The sequence below is a fragment of the Pleurodeles waltl genome, chromosome 3_1 (genome assembly GCF_031143425.1).
Source record: "Pleurodeles waltl isolate 20211129_DDA chromosome 3_1, aPleWal1.hap1.20221129, whole genome shotgun sequence".
In the NCBI taxonomy this organism is placed as follows: Eukaryota; Metazoa; Chordata; class Amphibia; order Caudata; family Salamandridae; genus Pleurodeles; species Pleurodeles waltl.
In genome coordinates this window covers 1,958,852,187-1,958,872,787 of record NC_090440.1, presented here as the reverse complement: position 1 = coordinate 1,958,872,787, position 20,601 = coordinate 1,958,852,187, and the positions used below count along the sequence as shown (strand labels likewise).

The 20,601-nt window shown below is 45.8% G+C and overlaps 1 protein-coding gene across 16 annotated transcripts in view; it reads left to right on the top strand.

Moving 5' to 3' along the window:
• The window catches only part of NCOR1 (nuclear receptor corepressor 1), a 1,251,773-nt gene that overhangs the window by 648,938 nt on the left and 582,234 nt on the right, over window positions 1-20,601 (top strand). For all 16 annotated transcript variants that reach the window (XM_069226323.1, XM_069226317.1, XM_069226319.1 and 13 more), the window contains one exon: window positions 7,672-7,760. In XM_069226323.1, coding sequence (XP_069082424.1) covers window positions 7,672-7,760 — 89 coding nt within the window. The remainder of the gene's footprint in view (window positions 1-7,671; window positions 7,761-20,601) is intronic.

The following is a 20,601-nucleotide window of genomic DNA, read 5'->3' as shown; positions in this document are numbered from 1 at the left end:
GAAGCTCCCGAGGACAGCAGCCGTGTTCACCAAAACTGCAACTTTGCAACAAAGAAGCAACTTTTAAAGACCACACGTTTCCCGCCGGAAGCATGAGACTTTCCACTCTGCACCCGATGCCCCCGGCTCGACCTGCGGAAAACTAACACCACAGGGAGGACTCCCCGGCGACTGCGAGCCCGTGAGTATCCAGAGTTGACCCCCCTGAGCCCCCAAGCGACGCCTGCCAAGGGAATCCAGAGGCTCCTCCTGACCACGACTGCCTGCTTCAAGGAACCCGACGCCTGGAAAAGACACTGCACCCGCAGCCCCCAGGACTTGAAGGAACCGAACTCCAGTGCAGGAGCGACCCCCAGACGGCCCTCTTCCTAGCCCAGGTTGTGGCTACCCCGAAGAGCCCCCCCCTTTTCCTGTCTGCATCGCTGAAGAGACCCCTGAGTCTCCCATTGAAACCTATTGCAAACCCGACGCCTGTTTGCACTCTGCACCCGGCCGCCCCTGTGCCGCCGAGGGTGTACTTTCTGTGCCTGCTTGTGTTCCCCCCGTGCCCTACAAAACCCCCCTGGTCTGCCCTCCGAAGTCGCGGGTACCTACCTGCTGGCAGACTATAACCGGGGCACCCCAATCTCCATTGGAGCCTATGCGTTTTGGGCACCACTTTGACCTCTGCACCTGACCGGCACTGAGCTGCTGGTGTGGTAACTTTGGGGTTGCCCTGAACCCCCAATGGTGGGCTACTTTGAACCTAACTTTGAACCCTGCAAGTGCTTTACTTACCTGCAAAACTAACCAATACTTACCTCCCCCAGGAACTGGTGAATTTTGCAGTGTCAAATTTTAAAATAGCTTATTGCCATTTTTGCCAAAACTGTACATGCTATTGTGTTGATTCAAAGTTCCTAAGATACCTGAGTGAAATACCTTTCATTTAAAGTATTGTTCGTAAATCTTGAACCTGTGGTTCTTAAAATAAACTAAGAAAATATATGTTCGATGGCATCTGTCGCTGTAGATACACATGTTCTGCATAGCTCGCCATCTGGTGTTGGGTCGGAGTGTTACAAGTTGTTTTTCTTCGAAGAAGTCTTTCGAGTCACGGGACCGAGTGACTCCTCCTTCTGTCTCCATTGCGCATGGGCGTCGACTCCATCTTCGATTGTTTTCTTTCCGCCATCTGGTTCGGACGTGTTCCTGTCGCTCCGAGTTTCGGAACGGAAAGTTAGTAAATATCGGAAGATTTTCGTCGGTATTGTTGCGTTCGGGATCGGCGTAGTTAAATTCAACACCGCATCGAAGATCGACGCGCTCCGGTGCCCTTCGGGGTAGTTTTCGATCCCCCGTCGGGGCCTGGTCGGCCCGACCGCGCGTCGAACAATGCCGATGGAACGGACCCCGTTCCGTTTTTGTCCCAAATGCCACAACAAATACCCGTATACAGACCAACATTTGGTCTGTAACCTGTGCCTGTCACCTGAGCACAGTGAGGAGACTTGCGAGGCCTGTCGCGCGTTCCGGTCCCGAAAGACACTCCGTGACTGTCGAGCCAGGAGACTTCAGATGGCGTCCACGCCGACAGCGCACCGAGAGTTCGAGGAACAAGAGGAAGAAGAAACCTTTTCGATCCACGAATCGGACTCCGAGGAATTCGACGATCAAAGAGCCGTGAGTAAGACGTCGAAAACAACACATAAGAAAAGTGACAAGGCCCAGGGGACGCCACTGCCACCAGGCCATGGCTCCACCCATAAATTCGGTGACTGACCATCGGCACCGAAAAAGGCCCAAACAGTGCCGAGATCATCTGACTCCGGTCGAGACACCGGCACGCAGCCTTCTCGGGATCGAGAAAGTGCTGGAGAAAAGCAACGACACCGAGATAGCGGTGTAGAAACGGCTCGACGCCGAGACAGCGGCACCGACGAAGATCGACGCCGAGAGGTTTCGACTCTAAAAAAGAAAAAAGCCACCTCGGAGCCGAAAAAAGATACAGGCAGGGTTTCGGTGCCGAAACAACCCGTAACCGACCCAGGTCCAGGCTCTTATACAGAGGATCAATCACTGTCCTCTCAGATGCGAAAGCATAGGTTTGAGGAAGAGCTGCAATCCACCGAAGTGGACCATACGCAAAAACGTATTTTCATACAGCAAGGAACAGGAAAAATAAGCACCCTTCCCCCTATTAGGAGAAAAAGGAGACTGGAGTTTCAAACAGACCAGGCGCCACAAACAAAAATGGTGAAAAAGGTGACTCCGCCACCCTCTCCTCCACCTGTAATTAACGTCTCACCAGCGCAAACTCCGTCACATTCCCCGGCTCACACCACCATGAGCCAAGGTGACCAGGATCAAGACGCTTGGGACTTATATGACGCCCCAGTGTCGGACAACAGTCCGGAGGCATATCCAACAAAGCCCTCACCACCAGAAGACAGCACAGCATATTCTCAAGTGGTGGCTAGAGCAGCACAATTCCACAACGTAAACCTCCACTCAGAACAAGTCGAGGATGATTTTTTATTCAACACCCTCTCCTCCACCCACAGCTCCTACCAAAGCCTGCCTATGCTGCCAGGTATGCTTCGGCACGCAAAGGAAATCTTCAAGGAGCCGGTCAAAAGTAGGGCAATAACGCCAAGGGTGGAAAAGAAATATAAGGCACCTCCTACAGACCCTGTTTTCATCACCACACAGCTGCCACCAGATTCCGTCGTAGTAGGAGCAGCTCGGAAAAGAGCCAACTCCCACACATCTGGGGATGCACCACCCCCAGATAAAGAGAGCCGCAAGTTCGATGCAGCTGGGAAAAGAGTCGCAGTACAAGCTGCAAACCAGTGGCGCATCGCTAACTCTCAAGCACTACTTGCGCGCTATGACAGAGCCCATTGGGATGAGATGCAACACCTCATCGAGCATCTACCCAAGGAACTACAAAAGAGGGCAAAGCAGGTGGTTGAGGAAGGACAGAACATATCTAATAACCAGATACGATCTTCTATGGACGCAGCAGACACAGCTGCAAGAACAATTAATACATCTGTGACCATTAGAAGGCACGCATGGCTAAGAACGTCTGGGTTCAAACCAGAGATACAGCAGGCAGTGCTCAATATGCCATTCAACGAAAAACAACTGTTCGGACCAGAAGTGGACACGGCAATCGAAAAACTTAAAAAAGACACTGACACTGCTAAAGCCATGGGGGCACTCTACTCCCCGCAGAGCAGAGGAACCTACAGCACCTTCCGCAAGACACCCTTTAGAGGGGGGTTTCGGGGTCAGGCCACACAAGCCAGCACCTCGCAGGCAACACCGTCCAGCTACCAGGGACAGTACAGGGGAGGCTTTCGGGGCCAATACAGAGGAGGGCAATTCCCTAGGAATAGAGGAAAATTTCAAAGCCCCAAAACCCCTACAACCAAGCAGTGACTCAGATGTCACTCACCCCCTCCACACAACACCAGTGGGGGGGAAGAATAGGTCATTATTACAAAGCATGGGAGGAAATAACTACAGACACTTGGGTCTTAGCAATTATCCAACATGGTTATTGCATAGAATTCCTACAATTCCCTCCAAACATACCACCAAAAGCACAGAATTTATCAAAACAACATTCCGAACTTCTGGAAATAGAAGTTCAAGCACTATTGCAAAAGAATGCAATCGAATTAGTACCAAACACGCAAACAAACACAGGAGTCTATTCACTGTACTTCTTAATACCAAAAAAGGACAAAACACTGAGACCAATCCTAGACCTCAGAATACTAAACACCTACATCAAATCAGACCACTTTCACATGGTCACGCTACAAGAAGTGTTACCATTGCTAAAACTACAGGACTACATGACAACCTTAGACCTCAAAGACGCGTATTTCCATATACCAATACATCAATCTCACAGAAAATACCTACGGTTCGTATTCAAAGGAATACATTACCAATTCAAAGTATTGCCTTTTGGTTTAACAACCGCACCAAGAGTCTTTACAAAATGTCTAGCAGTAGTGGCTGCACACATTAGAAGGCAGCAAATACATGTATTCCCGTATCTAGACGACTGGCTAATCAAAACCAATTCACTAACAAAGTGCTTACAACACACAAATCAAATCATACAAACCCTCTACAAACTAGGTTTCACCGTCAACTTTGCAAAATCCAACATTTTGCCGTGCAAAGTACAACAATACCTGGGAGCCATAATAGACACAACAAAAGGAGTAGCCACTCCAAGTCCACAAAGAATTCAAAATTTCAACAAGATCATACAACGCATGTATCCAACACAAACAATACATTACAACTCCTAGGCATGATGTATTCATGCATAGCCATTGTCCCGAACGCAAGACTACACATGAGGCCCTTACAACAGTGCCTAGCATCACAATGGTCACAAGCACAGGGTCACCTTCTAGATCTGGTGTTGATAGACCTCCAAACTTACCTCTCGCTTCTATGGTGGAATAGTATAAATTTAAACAAAGGGCGGCCATTCCAAGACCCAGTGCCACAATACGTAATAACAACAGATGCTTCCATGACAGGGTGGGGAGCACACCTCGATCAACACAGCATACAAGGACAATGGAACGTACATCAAACAAAACTGCATATAAATCACCTAGAAATGCTAGCAGTTTTCCAAGCATTAAGGGCTTTCCAACCAATTATAACTCACAAATACATTCTTGTCAAAACAGACAACATGACAACAATGTATTATCTAAACAAACAGGGGGGGGGGGACACTCAACGCAGTTGAGCCTTCTAGCACAGAAGATATGGCGATGGGCAATCCACAACCACATTCGCCTAATAGCGCAGTTTATTCCAGGGATCCAGAATCAACTTGCAGACAATCTCTCTCGAGATCACCAACAGGTCCACAAATGGGAAATTCACCCCCAAATTCTAAACACTTACTTCAGACTCTGGGGAACACCTCAAATAGACTTGTTTGCAACAAGAGTGAACTCAAAATGCCAAAACTTCGCATCCAGATACCCACACAGGCAGTCCCAAGGCAATGCCCTATGGATGAATTGGTCAGGGATATTTGCCTACGCTTTTCCTCCTCTCCCTCTCCTTCCTTATCTGGTAAACAAATTGAGTCAAAACAAACTCAAACTCATTTTAATAGCACCAACTTGGGCAAGGCAACCCTGGTACACAACACTGCTAGACCTATCAGTAGTACCCTACATCAAATTGCCCAACAGGCCGGATCTGTTAACACAACACAACCAACAGATCAGACATCCAGATCCAGCATCGCTGAATCTAGCAATCTGGCTCCTGAAATCCTAGAATTCGGACACTTACAACTTACCCAAGAATGTATGGAAGTCATAAAGCAAGCCAGAAGGCCGTCCACTAGGCACTGCTATGCAAGTAAATGGAAGAGGTTTGTCTGCTACTGCCATCATAATCAGATCCAACCTTTACACGCAACTCCAAAGGAGGTAGTGGGTTTCTTGCTTCACTTACAAAAATCTAACCTAGCCTTCTCTTCCATTAAAATACACCTTGCGTCAATATCTGCATACCTGCAGACTACCTATTCAACTTCCCTATCTAGGATACCAGTCATTAAAGCATTCATGGAAGGCCTTAAAAGAATTATACCACCAAGAACACCACCTGTTCCTTCATGGAACTTAAATGTTGTCTTAACAAGACTCATGGGTCCACCTTTTGAACCCATGCGCTCTTGCGAAATACAGTTCCTAACCTGGAAGGTTGCATTTCTCATCGCCATTACATCTCTAAGAAGAGTAAGCGAAATTCAGGCGTTTACAATACAAGAACCTTTTATACAACTACACAAAAATAAAGTCGTCCTAAGGACTAATCCTAAATTTTTACCAAAGGTTATTTCACCGTTCCACCGAAATCAAACAGTGGAACTACCAGTGTTCTTCCCACAGCCAGATTCCGTAGCTGAGAGGGCACTACATACATTAGATGTCAAAAGAGCATTAATGTACTACATTGACAGAACGAAAAACATCAGAAAGACTAAACAACTATTTATTGCATTCCAAAAACCTCATGCAGGAAACCCAATATCAAAACAAGGTATAGCCAGATGGATAGTTAAATGCATCCAAATCTGCTACCTTAAAGCAAAACGACAACTGCCCATTACACCAAGGGCACACTCAACCAGAAAAAAAGGTGCTACCATGGCCTTTCTAGGAAACATCCCAATGCAAGAAATATGTAAGGCAGCCACATGGTCTATGCCACACACGTTCACCAAGCACTACTGTGTAGACGTGCTATCCGCACAGCAAGCCACAGTAGGTCAAGCCGTGTTAAGAACATTATTTCAAACCACTTCCATTCCTACAGGCTGAGCCACCGCTTTTGGGGAGATAACTGCTTACTAGTCTATGCAGAACATGTGTATCTACAGCGACAGATGCCATCGAACTGAAAATGTCACTTACCCAGTGTACATCTGTTCGTGGCATCAGTCGCTGGAGATTCGCATGTGCCCACCCACCTCCCCGGGAGCCTGTAGCAGTTCGGAAGTTAGCTTCAACTTTGTACATTTGTATATATATTATTTTAACCTTAAATAGGTACATACTTAGTCACTCCATTGCATGGGCACTATTACTACAACACAACTCCTACCTCACCCTCTGCGGGGAAAACAATCGAAGATGGAGTCGACGCCCATGCGCAATGGAGACAGAAGGAGGAGTCACTCGGTCCCGTGACTCGAAAGACTTCTTCAAAGAAAAACAACTTGTAACACTCCGACCCAACACCAGATGGCGAGCTATGCAGAACATGTGAATCTCCAGCGACTGATGCCACGAACAGATGTACACTGGGTAAGTGACATTTTCATTTTCTATATAAAAACCTATTGGCCTGGGGTAAGTCTTTGAGTGTGTTCCTCATTTATTGCCTGTGTGTGTACAACAAAAGCTTAACACTACCCTCTGATAAGCCTACTGCTCGACCACACTGCCACAAAATAGAGCATTAGAATTATCTCTTTTTGCCACTATCTAACCTCTAAGGGGAACCCTTGGACTCTGTGCATGCTATTTCTTTCTTTGAAATAGTACATACAGAGCCAACTTCCTACAACCCCCGTCGATTGTACAGAATTCTTGAGCATCTTCTGGATCTTTTATTACCTGGATCAGTATGACTTTTCTGGACACAGTAACAGTTTGTTGACCTTGCTGATCCACCTGACTTGTTCCCTGCCAGAGTTGGTTGGCTAAAGTAATTCAGAATTACTGCATTAATACTTCGATAGTGGCAGTGCTTGTTTGCGGTTCAGTAGAAAGTGCTGATATACTATACCTTGTGAATTCTGTATCTCCAGAACCATCTGGTGAATCTTTTTTATTTTGGTGTCAGATGTCTTGAGTGTCTTGTGTATTTCCTCTTCAGTTTGTTTTAGTGCTGTTTAAGTGCTTTGCATGTGTTTCTTTTTGTAAGCCTAACTGCTCAGAGCCACAAGTACCCAGGGTTCAGCTAAAGGTTTAACAAAACAAAACCAGACTGGACCTAAAGGGGTTGGTACTGTATTAGAAGGTGAGATCACACAATCACACCTCAGAATACAACCCATTTCCTCCCAAAAATCAAGTGCATGTTATTAATTCCCTTTTTCTATTTTTTCCACCTAAACAGCAATTCAGGAGGGCAGCATAACCCGAGGGACCCCAGCCACAAAGGTTCCAGTGGATATTATACCTACTCTTCGGGGCTCAATCACTCAGGTACCTTATTTTTTTTCAGCTGAAACCCTTACCTTGTGATTGAAGGTAATAACTTCCATTGATGAATGCTTATGGAGAACAGAGTTTTGACTCTGATTTCAGGCACCTTGCAAATTATCATTCATGACACTTATAGTTTGGCTTGATGTTGCCATGTTATGATATGGAATAATAGTATATAACTTTGAATCGTCCTACCAATTTGTGATATTTGAAAGTACTTTACCAAACAGTATTTTTTTCCTGTCTTACCCAGACTCTGTCCTAGAGGGCATGGAAGTGTTATATGTGCAGTGTGTCAAGATATACAGTTTATACAAAGTATGCAAGCAAATACGGTTTTCATTGGTAGTTGGGCAGGTTTTGACATTTGGATTAATATGACATTAAAATATGAAGGAAAAGAGGACCTTCCTTTCCATTGAAATTTCACTTTACAGCTCAATAACTTATTTAAATAATCACCTCGTGGCACATATGGATGGAATTCCTTGCAGTGCTCATTCTATAAGGACCTTATGACCTGATGTGTCCGAAACAGTGATTCTGCACCAAGTCACAGGGCATCTTCCCTGATCTTTCTCCTTCTAAGTCGAAATCCAAGTTGCATCATAAGCACAAAAAGGCCAAAAGTAATTCATCTCTCTCCTGTCATTCCCTGGCAGGAGAGAAACTGCAGTCTACATTCCAAGAGTTGACTCCACAGGTTGCATACTTCTCATACCTCATTTTGAGGCTGGAGTTTGTAAGGCGGCTCTCACTCACTTCATCTCGAGTGGAGCTCAGGCCTCCTGTACTTCTTTCTACCCATATCACTTCTGCCCACAATTCTCAAGATCAAGAATGACCAGGCCCAAGTCATCCTTGTGGTTCCAGAGTGGGCTCAGAGAGTTTTGTATCATGAGCTGGTGAGCATGGCCATTGATTCTCCAATCAGGCTGTTCCTTCTGGAGTATTTTCTCTCTCAGCAGCAGGGGTGAGTCCTCCATCTGAACCTGTCAACTCTTCACCTTCTTGCGTGGAAATTGAGCGGTGACAATTGACAGTCTTCGACCTTCCTTCTGAAGTCTGTGATTTTACCTTCACAGCCTGGCATCCCTCCACCAAGATGGTATCTGCATGCCTTTGGCAGAAATTTGGGGCATGGTGTTAAGAAAAAAAAGTTGCTCCCCTTTCCTCCCCCTATTTTCTCAGGTTCTGTTTTTTATTCTCTTTCCCATCGGGGCTGTGTTCTGGGCACTGTGAAGAGCTATCTCTGCTTTTTAGCTTTTTCCTGATTAGCCATTCTTCTTCAAATCCCCCATTGTAAATAGGTTCTTGAAGAACCTCTAACGCATGGATACTCAAAGTACGGCCCGTGGGCCTCATGCGGCCCCTCTGAACTTTACATGCGACCCCTTGAGCAACAGGAGCACAGGGCAGCTGTTTGCTCGACTCAGCACTAACAATATAAATAATAGATACACACACAATCATTTATTTCAAACTTAATTGGTGTTAAAGAAAGGAAGTAAATAGGGACTCTTGCACTTAACTGCAGAAACGCCTTCATTTTTAAAGACATTTTCCAGCACAAGTGTAAAACTAAGACAGTCTCTTCAAAATTAAAAAAAAAAGTGTATTTAGTTAACATGCCGAACATTTTTGCCTTAGTACAATTTATTTTATCAGTGCATTGAGATGCATTCCTTTAAAAGTGATAGTTTTCAAATGTACATTTAGAAACATAAATTTTGAAACATTTATTTCCCTTACCTGGAGGACACCGCCAATAGTAAATTAAAGAGGCAAGTCATTTGGTACGTGCACTTTATGGGTGGCCTAGGTTCCTATCATACATTAACATTATAGTTTATTAAAATCAAGCATAGAAGCAGGTAATGTGCAGCGCACACCATGAATCATGTATTTCGAAGTCATCTTAATTGTGATAATGCAGAAAAGGGGGGGAAGTGAGACTAAACAATTGTCTAGGATCCCACAATTTGAAAAATTCGGTATGCCGGGATTCATTCCAGGTTTTCTAGTTTCCCACTGTTTATTTCAGCCACTAGATGTATATAATTTGCTTCTCCTACACCTACCTTGCCACAAATCCCCCCCAGCCACCCCACTTGACTGCCACTGCATCAATGCGGCCCCCAGGCGTGTCACAGACCAAATTTTTTGGCCCCTGGGAAAATGTTTGCGAGTACCCATGCTCTAACGTATGTTCTTTCCTTTAACCTTTATCATGCCTCAGTGAGACCCTAATCTTGCTTTGACATTCCTCATGTGCGCTCCTTTTGAGCCGCTCCATTATTGTTCTATCAGGCTGTTTACCACCCAAACAGCTTTCCTTATGACAGTAGCATCTGGTTGACAAGTCGGTGAGCTTCAGGCTTTATCATCCAAGACTCCTTATTTCACAATCTATTCAGACAAGCTAGTGTTTCGTACAAGGGCTTCCTTTTTTATGGGCGAGCACAAAGTGCTCCAAGCATTCTGTAATCTCTCTTTGGGCTTCAAACCTCGCCTATGCCAAGTCAGTCACTTACATTGATTCGTGGGCTTGCCTTTTAAAATCTGCTTGCTTTCATTTGTGAAAGGCATGCATACGTCATGCCTTTTCCGGTGTTTAGCCCACCCACACAGCACCGGTAAAGTACCAAAAACATACGAGGCTCGATGTTTAAGCCTGGAGTTTGGACTACTTTATATGTTTATTTTTCACGCAGCGTTTTTTTTTTTGTTGCTTTACAACGTTAATCGCTCTAACTCGAACAAATGCGATACCCGTTGCATTGAAAATGCTTGTTTCAAAACTGGACACTTCCTTTCATGTTGGTCAGTCCATCAACCTGCCTACTATTTACATTCCACCAAATCCCTCCAAAGAGGAGTGACTCCACTGTATAGACCCAAAAAGAGCATTGTTGTTGTACCTTGTTGCACATGAGAGTTGCAGGTGGATGAACTACTCTTCATGGGATATGTCTAAGTGAACAGAGGCTAGACCGTGCAGAATCAGCCCATCTGTAGATGGATCGTCCTCTGTATAAAGGTCTGCTAAGCACTGGCCAAAAAGCAACCTCTTGAGGGCTTGTGAGCTCATTTCACCAGAGCAACGCTGCAAACACTGCGCTATCACTCTGCTTTCCAGTCCTGGACATCTACCAGGCTGGAAATGTGGGCATCATTGTATTCTTTTATGAAACATTACTGCGTGGACAGTCAGGTCCGTTGGGATGGCATTTTGCCTGTTCGATCCTATCATTTAAGAGATACCAAACTTCATCCAGTCAGGTTGCAGAACCCTCAAGAGCACTCCGCTCAGTCTCTTTGGTCTCTCAGAGCACAAGTGTGAATATGTATTAAAACCAAAGAGGTGAGCCTCTCAGAGGAGGGGGTGGGTTGCATGTTGATCTAGCGATATCAGTACTACAGAACTACAGGTTCGATGGCATCTGTCGCTGTAGATATGCATGTTTTGCATAGCTCGCCATCTGGTGTTGGGCCGGAGTGTTACAAGTTGTTTTTCTTCGAAGAAGTCTTTCGAGTCACGGGACCGAGTGACTCCTCCTTTTGTCTCCATTGCGCATGGGCGTCGACTCCATCTTCGATTGTTTTTTTTCCGCCATCGGGTTCGGACGTGTTCCTGTCGCTCCGAGTTTCGGAACGGAAAGATAGCTAATTTCGGAAGATTTTCGTCGGTATTGTTGCGTTCGGGATCGGCGTAGTTAGATTCAACACCGCGTCTAAGATCGAAGAGCTCCGGTGCCCTTCGGGGTAATTTTTTCGATCCCCCGTCGGGGCCTGGTCGGCCCGACCGCGGGCAGAAGAACGCCGATGGAACGGACCCCGTTCCGTTTCTGTCCCAAATGCCACAATAAATACCCCTATACAGACCAACACTTGGTCTGCAACCTGTGCCTGTCACCTGAGCACAGTGAAGACACCTGCGAGGCTTGTCGTGCGTTCCGGTCCCGAAAAACACTCCGAGACCGTCGAGCCAGAAGACTTCAGATGGCGTCCGCGCCGACAGCCCACCGGGAGTTCGAGGAACAAGAAGAGGAGGGAACCTTTTCGATCCAAGAATCGGACTCCGAAGGATTCGACGATACACAAACCGTGAGTAAGACGTCGAAAACCACTCAGAAGATTTACATGGCCCAGGGGACGCCACTGCCACCAGGCCATGGCTCGACCCATAAATTCGGTGACCGACCGTCGGCACCGAAAAAGGCCCAAACAGTGCCGAGATCGTCCGACTCCGGTCGAGACACCGGCACGCAGCCTTCTCGGGACCGAGAAAGTGCTGGAGACAAGCATCGACACCGAGATACTGGTGTAGACACGGCTCGACGCTGAGACAGCGGCACCGAAGAAGATCGACGCCGAGAGGTTTCGGCCCCGAAAAAGAAAAAAGTCACCTCGGAGCCGAAAAAAGATGCAGACAGGGTTTCGGTGCCAAAACAAACTGCAACCGACCCAGTTTCAGGCTCTTATACAGAAGAGCACTCGCTAACCTCCCAAATTCAAAAGCATAGGTTTGAGGAAGAGCTACACTCAACTGATGTAGACCATACGCAAAAGCGTATTTTCATACAGCAGGGGACAGGAAAAATAAGCACCCTTCCCCCTATTAGAAGAAAGAGAAGATTGGAGTTCCAAACTGAACAAACACCACAAACAAAAGTGGTGAAAAAAGTTACCCCACCACCCTCTCCTCCACCTGTGATTAACGTCTCACCAGCACAAACTTCATCACATTCCCCAGCTCACACCACCATGAGCCAGGGTGACCAAGATCAAGACGCATGGGACTTATACGATGCCCCAGTGTCAGATAACAGTCCGGAGGCATACCCTACGAAGCCATCTCCACCAGAGGACAGCACTGCGTATTCTCAAGTGGTGGCTAGAGCAGCACAATTTCACAATGTAAGCCTCCACTCAGAACAGGTCGAGGATGACTTTTTATTCAACACACTCTCCTCCACCCACAGCTCCTACCAAAGCCTGCCTATGCTCCCTGGTATGCTCCGGCACGCAAAAGAAATCTTTAAGGAGCCGGTCAAAAGTAGGGCAATCACACCAAGAGTGGAAAAAAAGTATAAGGCGCCTCCTACAGACCCGGCTTTCATCACTACACAGCTGCCACCAGACTCTGTCGTTGTAGGAGCAGCTAGGAAAAGGGCCAACTCCCACACATCTGGAGATGCACCACCCCCAGATAAAGAAAGCCGCAAGTTCGATGCAGCTGGTAAGAGAGTCGCAGCACAAGCTGCAAACCAGTGGCGCATCGCTAACTCCCAGGCACTACTTGCGCGCTATGACAGAGCCCATTGGGATGAGATGCAACATCTCATTGACCATCTGCCCAAGGACCTACAAAATAGGGCAAAACAAGTGGTTGAGGAGGGACAGACCATTTCCAACAACCAAATCCGCTCCTCCATGGACGCTGCAGATAAAGCTGCACGGACAATTAATACATCTGTAACTATCAGAAGGCATGCATGGCTCCGAACGTCTGGATTTAAACCAGAGATTCAGCAAGCAGTTCTCAATATGCCTTTTAACGAAAAAGAACTGTTCGGTCCAGAAGTGGACACAGCGATTGAGAAACTCCAAAAAGACACGGACACTGCTAAAGCCATGGGCGCACTCTACTCCCCGCAGAGCAGAGGGAATTACAGCACATTCCGTAAAACACCCTTTAGAGGGGGGTTTCGGGGTCAGAGCACACAAGCCAGCACCTCACAGGCAACACCGTCCAGTTACCAGGGACAGTACAGAGGAGGTTTTCGGGGACAATATAGAGGAGGGCAATTCCCTAGGAATAGAGGAAAATTTCAAAGCCCCAAAACCCCTACTACTAAGCAGTGACTCACATGTCACTCACCCCCTCCACACAACACCAGTGGGGGGAAGAATAAGTCATTATTACAAAGCATGGGAGAAAATCACTACAGACACTTGGGTTCTAGCAATTATCCAACATGGTTATTGCATAGAATTTCTACAATTCCCTCCAAACATACCACCAAAAGCACAAAATTTGACAAAACATCATTCCAATCTCCTGGAGATAGAAGTGCAGGCACTATTGCAAAAGAATGCAATCGAATTAGTGCCAAACACACAAATAAACACAGGAGTTTACTCACTGTACTTTCTGATACCAAAGAAGGACAAAACGCTGAGACCAATCCTAGACCTCAGAATAGTGAACACATTCATCAAATCAGACCACTTTCACATGGTCACACTACAAGAAGTATTACCATTGCTAAAACTACACGACTACATGACAACTTTAGACCTCAAGGACGCGTATTTCCATATACCAATACACCCATCGCACAGGAAATACCTAAGGTTTGTATTCAAAGGAATACATTACCAATTCAAGGTACTGCCTTTCGGATTAACAACCGCACCAAGAGTCTTTACCAAATGTCTAGCAGTAGTCGCTGCACACATCAGAAGGCAGCAAATACATGTGTTCCCATATCTAGACGACTGGCTAATCAAGGCCCATTCGTTAATAGAGTGCTCAAATCACACAAATCAGATCATACAAACCCTCTTCAAACTAGGGTTCACCGTCAACTTCACGAAATCCAACATTCTGCCGTGCAAGGTACAACAATACCTAGGAGCCATAATAGACACAACAAAAGGAGTAGCCACTCCAAGTCCCCAAAGAATTCAAAATTTCAACACCATCATACAACGCATGTATCCAACACAAAAGATACAAGCAAAGATGATATTACAACTCCTAGGCATGATGTCTTCATGCATAGCCATTGTCCCAAACGCAAGACTGCACATGAGGCCCTTACAACAGTGCCTAGCATCACAGTGGTCTCAAGCACAGGGTCATCTTCTAGATCTGGTGTTAATAAACCGCCAAACTTACCTCTCGCTTCTGTGGTGGAACAACATAAATTTAAACAAAGGGCGGCCTTTCCAAGACCCAGTGCCACAATACGTAATAACAACAGATGCTTCCATGACAGCGTGGGGAGCACACCTCGATCAACACAGCATACAAGGACAATGGAACGTACATCAAACAAAACTGCATATAAATCACCTAGAACTTCTAGCAGTTTTTCAAGCACTAAAAGCTTTCCAACCAATAATAGTTCACAAATACATTCTCGTCAAGACAGACAACATGACAACAATGTATTATCTAAACAAGCAAGGGGGGACGCACTCCACGCAGTTAAGCCTGCTAGCACAAAAAAATTGGCGTTGGGCAATTCACAACCAAATTCGCCTAATAGCACAATTTATACCAGGGATCCAAAATCAACTCGCAGACAATCTCTCTCGAGATCACCAACAGGTCCACGAATGGGAAATTCACCCCCAAATTCTGAACACCTATTTCAAACTCTGGGGAACACCTCAAATAGACTTGTTTGCGACGAAGGAGAACGCAAAATGCCAAAACTTCGCATCCAGATACCCACACAAACAGTCCCAAGGCAATGCCCTATGGATGAACTGGTCAGGGATATTTGCTTACGCTTTTCCTCCTCTCCCTCTCCTTCCTTACCTGGTAAACAAACTCAGTCAAAACAAACTCAAACTCATATTAATAGCACCAACTTGGGCAAGGCAACCCTGGTACACAACGCTGCTAGACCTATCAGTAGTACCCTACATCAAATTGCCCAACAGGCCAGATCTGTTGACACAACACAACCAAAAGATCAGACACCCAGATCCAGCAACGCTGAATCTAGCAATCTGGCTCCTGAAATCCTAGAATTCGGGCACTTACAACTTACCCAAGAATGTATGGAAGTCATAAAGCAAGCCAGAAGTCCATCCACCAGGCACTGCTATGCAAGTAAATGGAAGAGGTTTGTTTGCTACTGCCATATTAATCAAATACAACCATTACACACAACTCCAGAACATGTAGTGGGTTACTTGCTTCACTTACAAAAATCTAACCTGGCTTTCTCTTCCATTAAAATACACCTTGCAGCAATATCTGCATACCTGCAGACTACCTATTCAACTTCCCTATATAAGATACCAGTCATTAAAGCATTCATGGAGGGCCTTAGGAGAATTATACCACCAAGAACACCACCTGTTCCTTCATGGAACCTAAATGTTGTCCTAACTAGACTTATGGGTCCACCTTTTGAACCCATGCACTCCTGCGAAATACAGTTCCTAACCTGGAAGGTTGCATTTCTCATCGCCATTACTTCCCTAAGAAGAGTAAGCGAGATTCAGGCGTTTACAATACAAGAACCTTTTATACAACTACACAAGAATAAGGTCGTCCTAAGGACTAATCCTAAATTTTTGCCAAAGGTTATTTCACCGTTCCATCTAAATCAAACAGTGGAACTTCCAGTGTTCTTTCCACAACCAGATACCGTAGCTGAAAGGGCACTACATACATTAGATGTCAAAAGAGCATTAATGTATTACATTGACAGAACAAAGAACATCAGAAAGACTAAACAACTATTTATTGCATTTCAAAAACCTCATGCAGGAAACCCAATATCAAAACAAGGTATAGCCAGATGGATAGTTAAATGCATCCAAATCTGCTACCTTAAAGCTAAACGACAGCTGCCCATTACACCAAGGGCACACTCAACCAGAAAGAAAGGTGCTACCATGGCCTTTCTAGGAAACATCCCAATGCAAGAACTATGTAAGGCAGCCACATGGTCTGCGCCTCACACATTCACCAAGCACTACTGTGTAGACGTGTTATCCGCACAACAAGCCACAGTAGGTCAAGCCGTATTAAGAACATTATTTCAAACTACTTACACTCCTACAGGCTGAGCCACCGCTTTTGGGGAGATAACTGCTTACTAGTCTATGCAAAACATGCGTATCTACAGCGACAGATGCCATTGAACTGAAAATGTCACTTACCCAGTGTACATCTGTTCGTGGCATCAGTCGCTGTAGATTCGCATGTGCCCACCCGCCTCCCCGGGAGCCTGTAGCAGTTTGGAAGTTACCTTCAACTATTTGTATATGTATCATCTCAACCTTAAATAGGTACATACTTAGTCACTCCATTGCATGGGCACTATTACTACAATTCAACTCCTACCTCACCCTCTGCGGGGAAAAACAATCGAAGATGGAGTCGACGCCCATGCGCAATGGAGACAAAAGGAGGAGTCACTCGGTCCCGTGACTCGAAAGACTTCTTCGAAGAAAAACAACTTGTAACACTCCGGCCCAACACCAGATGGCGAGCTATGCAAAACATGCGAATCTACAGCGACTGATGCCACGAACAGATGTTCACTGGGTAAGTGACATTTTCATTACAGGTAGAGAGAGAGATAGATATGCATTGAAAATGCACAATACATTAGTGGATAGTAGAATATAACTTACTAGGAGAGCTCACCTCAACTGGAAAATATGACGTAATACGGCCTGGCTCACTGCTGCATCTCGGCGAAATGTGGAATGTAACGGGTAGTGCTACACCGGAGCGTTGTCATCTCCCTGCTTTAGTAGCTACAGCAGGAGTGGGGTTCTCTTCTGTCTGCAGCTCAGCTCAATTCATAATTAATGTGGAAGGTTGGGAGGCAGAGTGAGGAAAGGATGTATGGATAGATTCATAGTTAAATGAGTGTACGGATGCATGTAAGGATGAGTGAAAAGGAGGATGGATGAATGGATAGATGAAGTATGGATGGAGGAGAGAAAGGGTGGAATTGATGGATGCGTGAAAGGGTGGATGGATGTTGGAAGGATGATTCAGTGAATGGATGGATGAGTGAAAAGGTAAATGGATGACTGAGTGGATGGAGAGAAAGGCTGGATAGACAGTGAAATGGGTGGATGAGTGAAAGGATGGATGTAAGCAGAGATGTGTGAAAGAATGAATGGGTGAGTGAAATGAAGGGTGGATGGATGGTTGAATGAAAGGGTAGACGGATGGATGAGTAAAAGGGTGAACAGAGAAATGAGGAAAGGATGGATGGGTACATAAAAGATAAATGAGTGAAAGTGTGGATGAGTGGATGGATGAGTAAAAGGGTGGATGGATGAGTGAAAGGATGGATGGAGTGGAAAGGTGGGTGCATGGAGTGTAAGGGTGGATGGATGAGTGAAACAAATGGATGAATGAAACGATGGATGGATGATTGAAAGGCTGGATGGATAAATGAAAGGGTAGGTGGATAAATGAAAGGGTAGATTGATAAGTGAAAGGGTGAATGGATGGAGGGATAGGTTTGGATATGGGAATGGTTAGATGGATGGACGGAATGGTGACGGATTGAATAATGGATGAAAGATTGAATGGATGGCAAAATGTAGAGGTGAAATGGTGGCTATCATCAAGTTGATGGAAGGATGAAAGGATAAAGTGATATATCACAAGTTCCCAATCTGTGCGCCCCTGCAACCCGATGTGCCATCAAAACTAGCCTGGAGCGCCGCAAACAGATGCACACAGTTTGGGAACCACTATAGGTTGCAGAAAATTTCCGATGAGTTGCACTGGTAATTTGAGGCTTTTCTGTGGAAGGTCACCTTCCAAGGCCACTACCCCCTTCTAACCTCACTCCTTCTTGAATAGGTGGCAGTAAAGGGCAGACAGAGTGTCAGAGGCACCTGCTACGAGATGAGTGCTCCTGGCAGACAGCCTCTGTTCCTGTCAAGCCTGTCGCCACTAAAGTGGGAAGGCGCGATGATGTCACAGCTTCTGTGGGAGACAGTAATATCCCCGGTTTACACACAGCACACCACAAATTGAATTTATATTAGCCTATAAATCATGGCGATTAGTACAGCGCATCTGAACTATCGACCCTATCAGGATGAAAATTTGACTCTGGAACGCAGATGTGTGAAACTGTTACCTCCAGACTTACGCAGGAGGTGATCAACCCACAGAGCTACTCTGCAAGCGTTTGTCTCAACTTGCTTCCATTTTCTGGTTTTCTTTTGTTCTGGGCCTTTGCGGAGGAATGCAGTTTTGCAAGACAGTGGCTTAATACACTTCATTGCTCCCCCAACAAACGTGATAAAGATGCAATTTTTTATAAACACTTGATACCTCGCTTTGCCGCACTGTCCATCCTAGGCGTTACTGCTACCCAACCTACTAATCTAATAGCGTGCTTTTCATTTATCCATCTCCAAAGGATGAATGGTTTTGTAGGCTCTAAAGGCAGGTGTACTTTCACTTTGGCCTGCGGGGTGCGCAATCAATTCACCAAAAAGAGCTAATTCCTCTCGGCTAAATTATCCCCTCTTATCTCACTGCGTTCACTAGACTTTCACAGCGGACAACACTAATGAGTTTAGAATTTTTCTCGGGGGAAATCTGGGCCAACCAACTCCTAATAGCTCTGGTACAAAGTAACCCCCAAGAATCCTCTGCTGTGCCTGACCTCGCTTTAGCCGAGAAGTGCGACAAGATTTCAGGGTTCTGTGCACAATTGTCATTCTTTGAGCAGATTGACAGTGCTTACATTTGTACAGTAAGTCCCAGGGAACAAAGATTTCCTTGGAATTCCGGGCCGGCTCTACTGAATGTGAACATGGCATATACCAAGGGTGCATTGTGCTCATGAGTGCTGGCAGGCCCCAGCTACAACGCCAGCTCAAATAAAGCAATGATGATAAAGCACGTGCGTTCATAAATTAACATAACTTGTAATCACAGAGCTCGACACAGAAATATAAAAATGCATGCTCAAGTCCTTGTCTGCTTTGTGTCATGGCCGCTTTCAGCTCATTGGTACAGCGTTTTGCTTACTGGAGGTGCATGGATTCAGACTTGGGTTCTTGTCCTAGTATAAATTAACCTTTGTTGTGACAGTCATCTTTTTTGCTCAAGTGCCCGACTCCGACATTGCTACCTGTAGCACATCGTTTAGTGAGAGTTCTGCTTTTATCTCCGGCTGAGGCACCCCACATCCTTTGTTGTGGTCCCTATATTCATCCCCCGGGAGTGCAGTAGGAAAGTGTATGCCTCAGATTGTTTGTACTGTATTAAGCTGGGTTCTGGCTGTAGTACTTCCCACTTTTTTTTGCCTGGTATCAATGTGTTTAGACTGTAGTACACTGGGACCCTGCTAATCAGGACCCCAGTGTCTGTGCTTTCTCAACTAAACTTGGTTGCTGGTAAACCTTTACACCCCACACATGGCATGCTGATGCACCCATGTAAAGCCCTACTGTATGGTACTTGGGTACCCAGGGCATTGGTACTCTAGGGGACCCCATGGATTCCAACATGTATTGTGCACCCATGCGGGCCTGTGCAAACTGTGTTGCATGCCTGTCATTGCAGCCTGCGTGAAATGGTGCATGCACCATTCACTTCAGATGTAAGGCTTGCTTATATCATGGTCACTACACGTAAGCGCTGTATGTCACCCCTCTGGTAGGTCACCCCTCTGGTAGGCCCTTCAGCCCAAAGGCAGGGTGCATGTCCCTAAGTGTGAGGGTACTTCTGCATGAGCAGTGTATCCCTACCAATCATAGGCTCCATTATTTGAGCTTTGTAAGTGCAGGGAAGCCATCTTAAGGTAAGTAGTGGACACTGGTCAACACGAGTGGTCCAACTACATAATGGCTTCTCCAAACCTAGGCATGTTTGGTATCAAACATGTTGGAATCATGCAACTACACCAATTCCAGTGCTAGTTGCATGATCCCCTGTACTCTGGGAGTTCCTTAGAGGATCCCCCAGTTCTGCCTGTGCAGCTTTACGAGGTCTGGCTGTCTGGCTGCCAGTCTTTGCTGCTGCTGCTGACCCGAGACACTGTTCTGCCCTCCTGCTGATGAATTTAGCTCAAGCAGAGGAAGGCAGAACAAATGT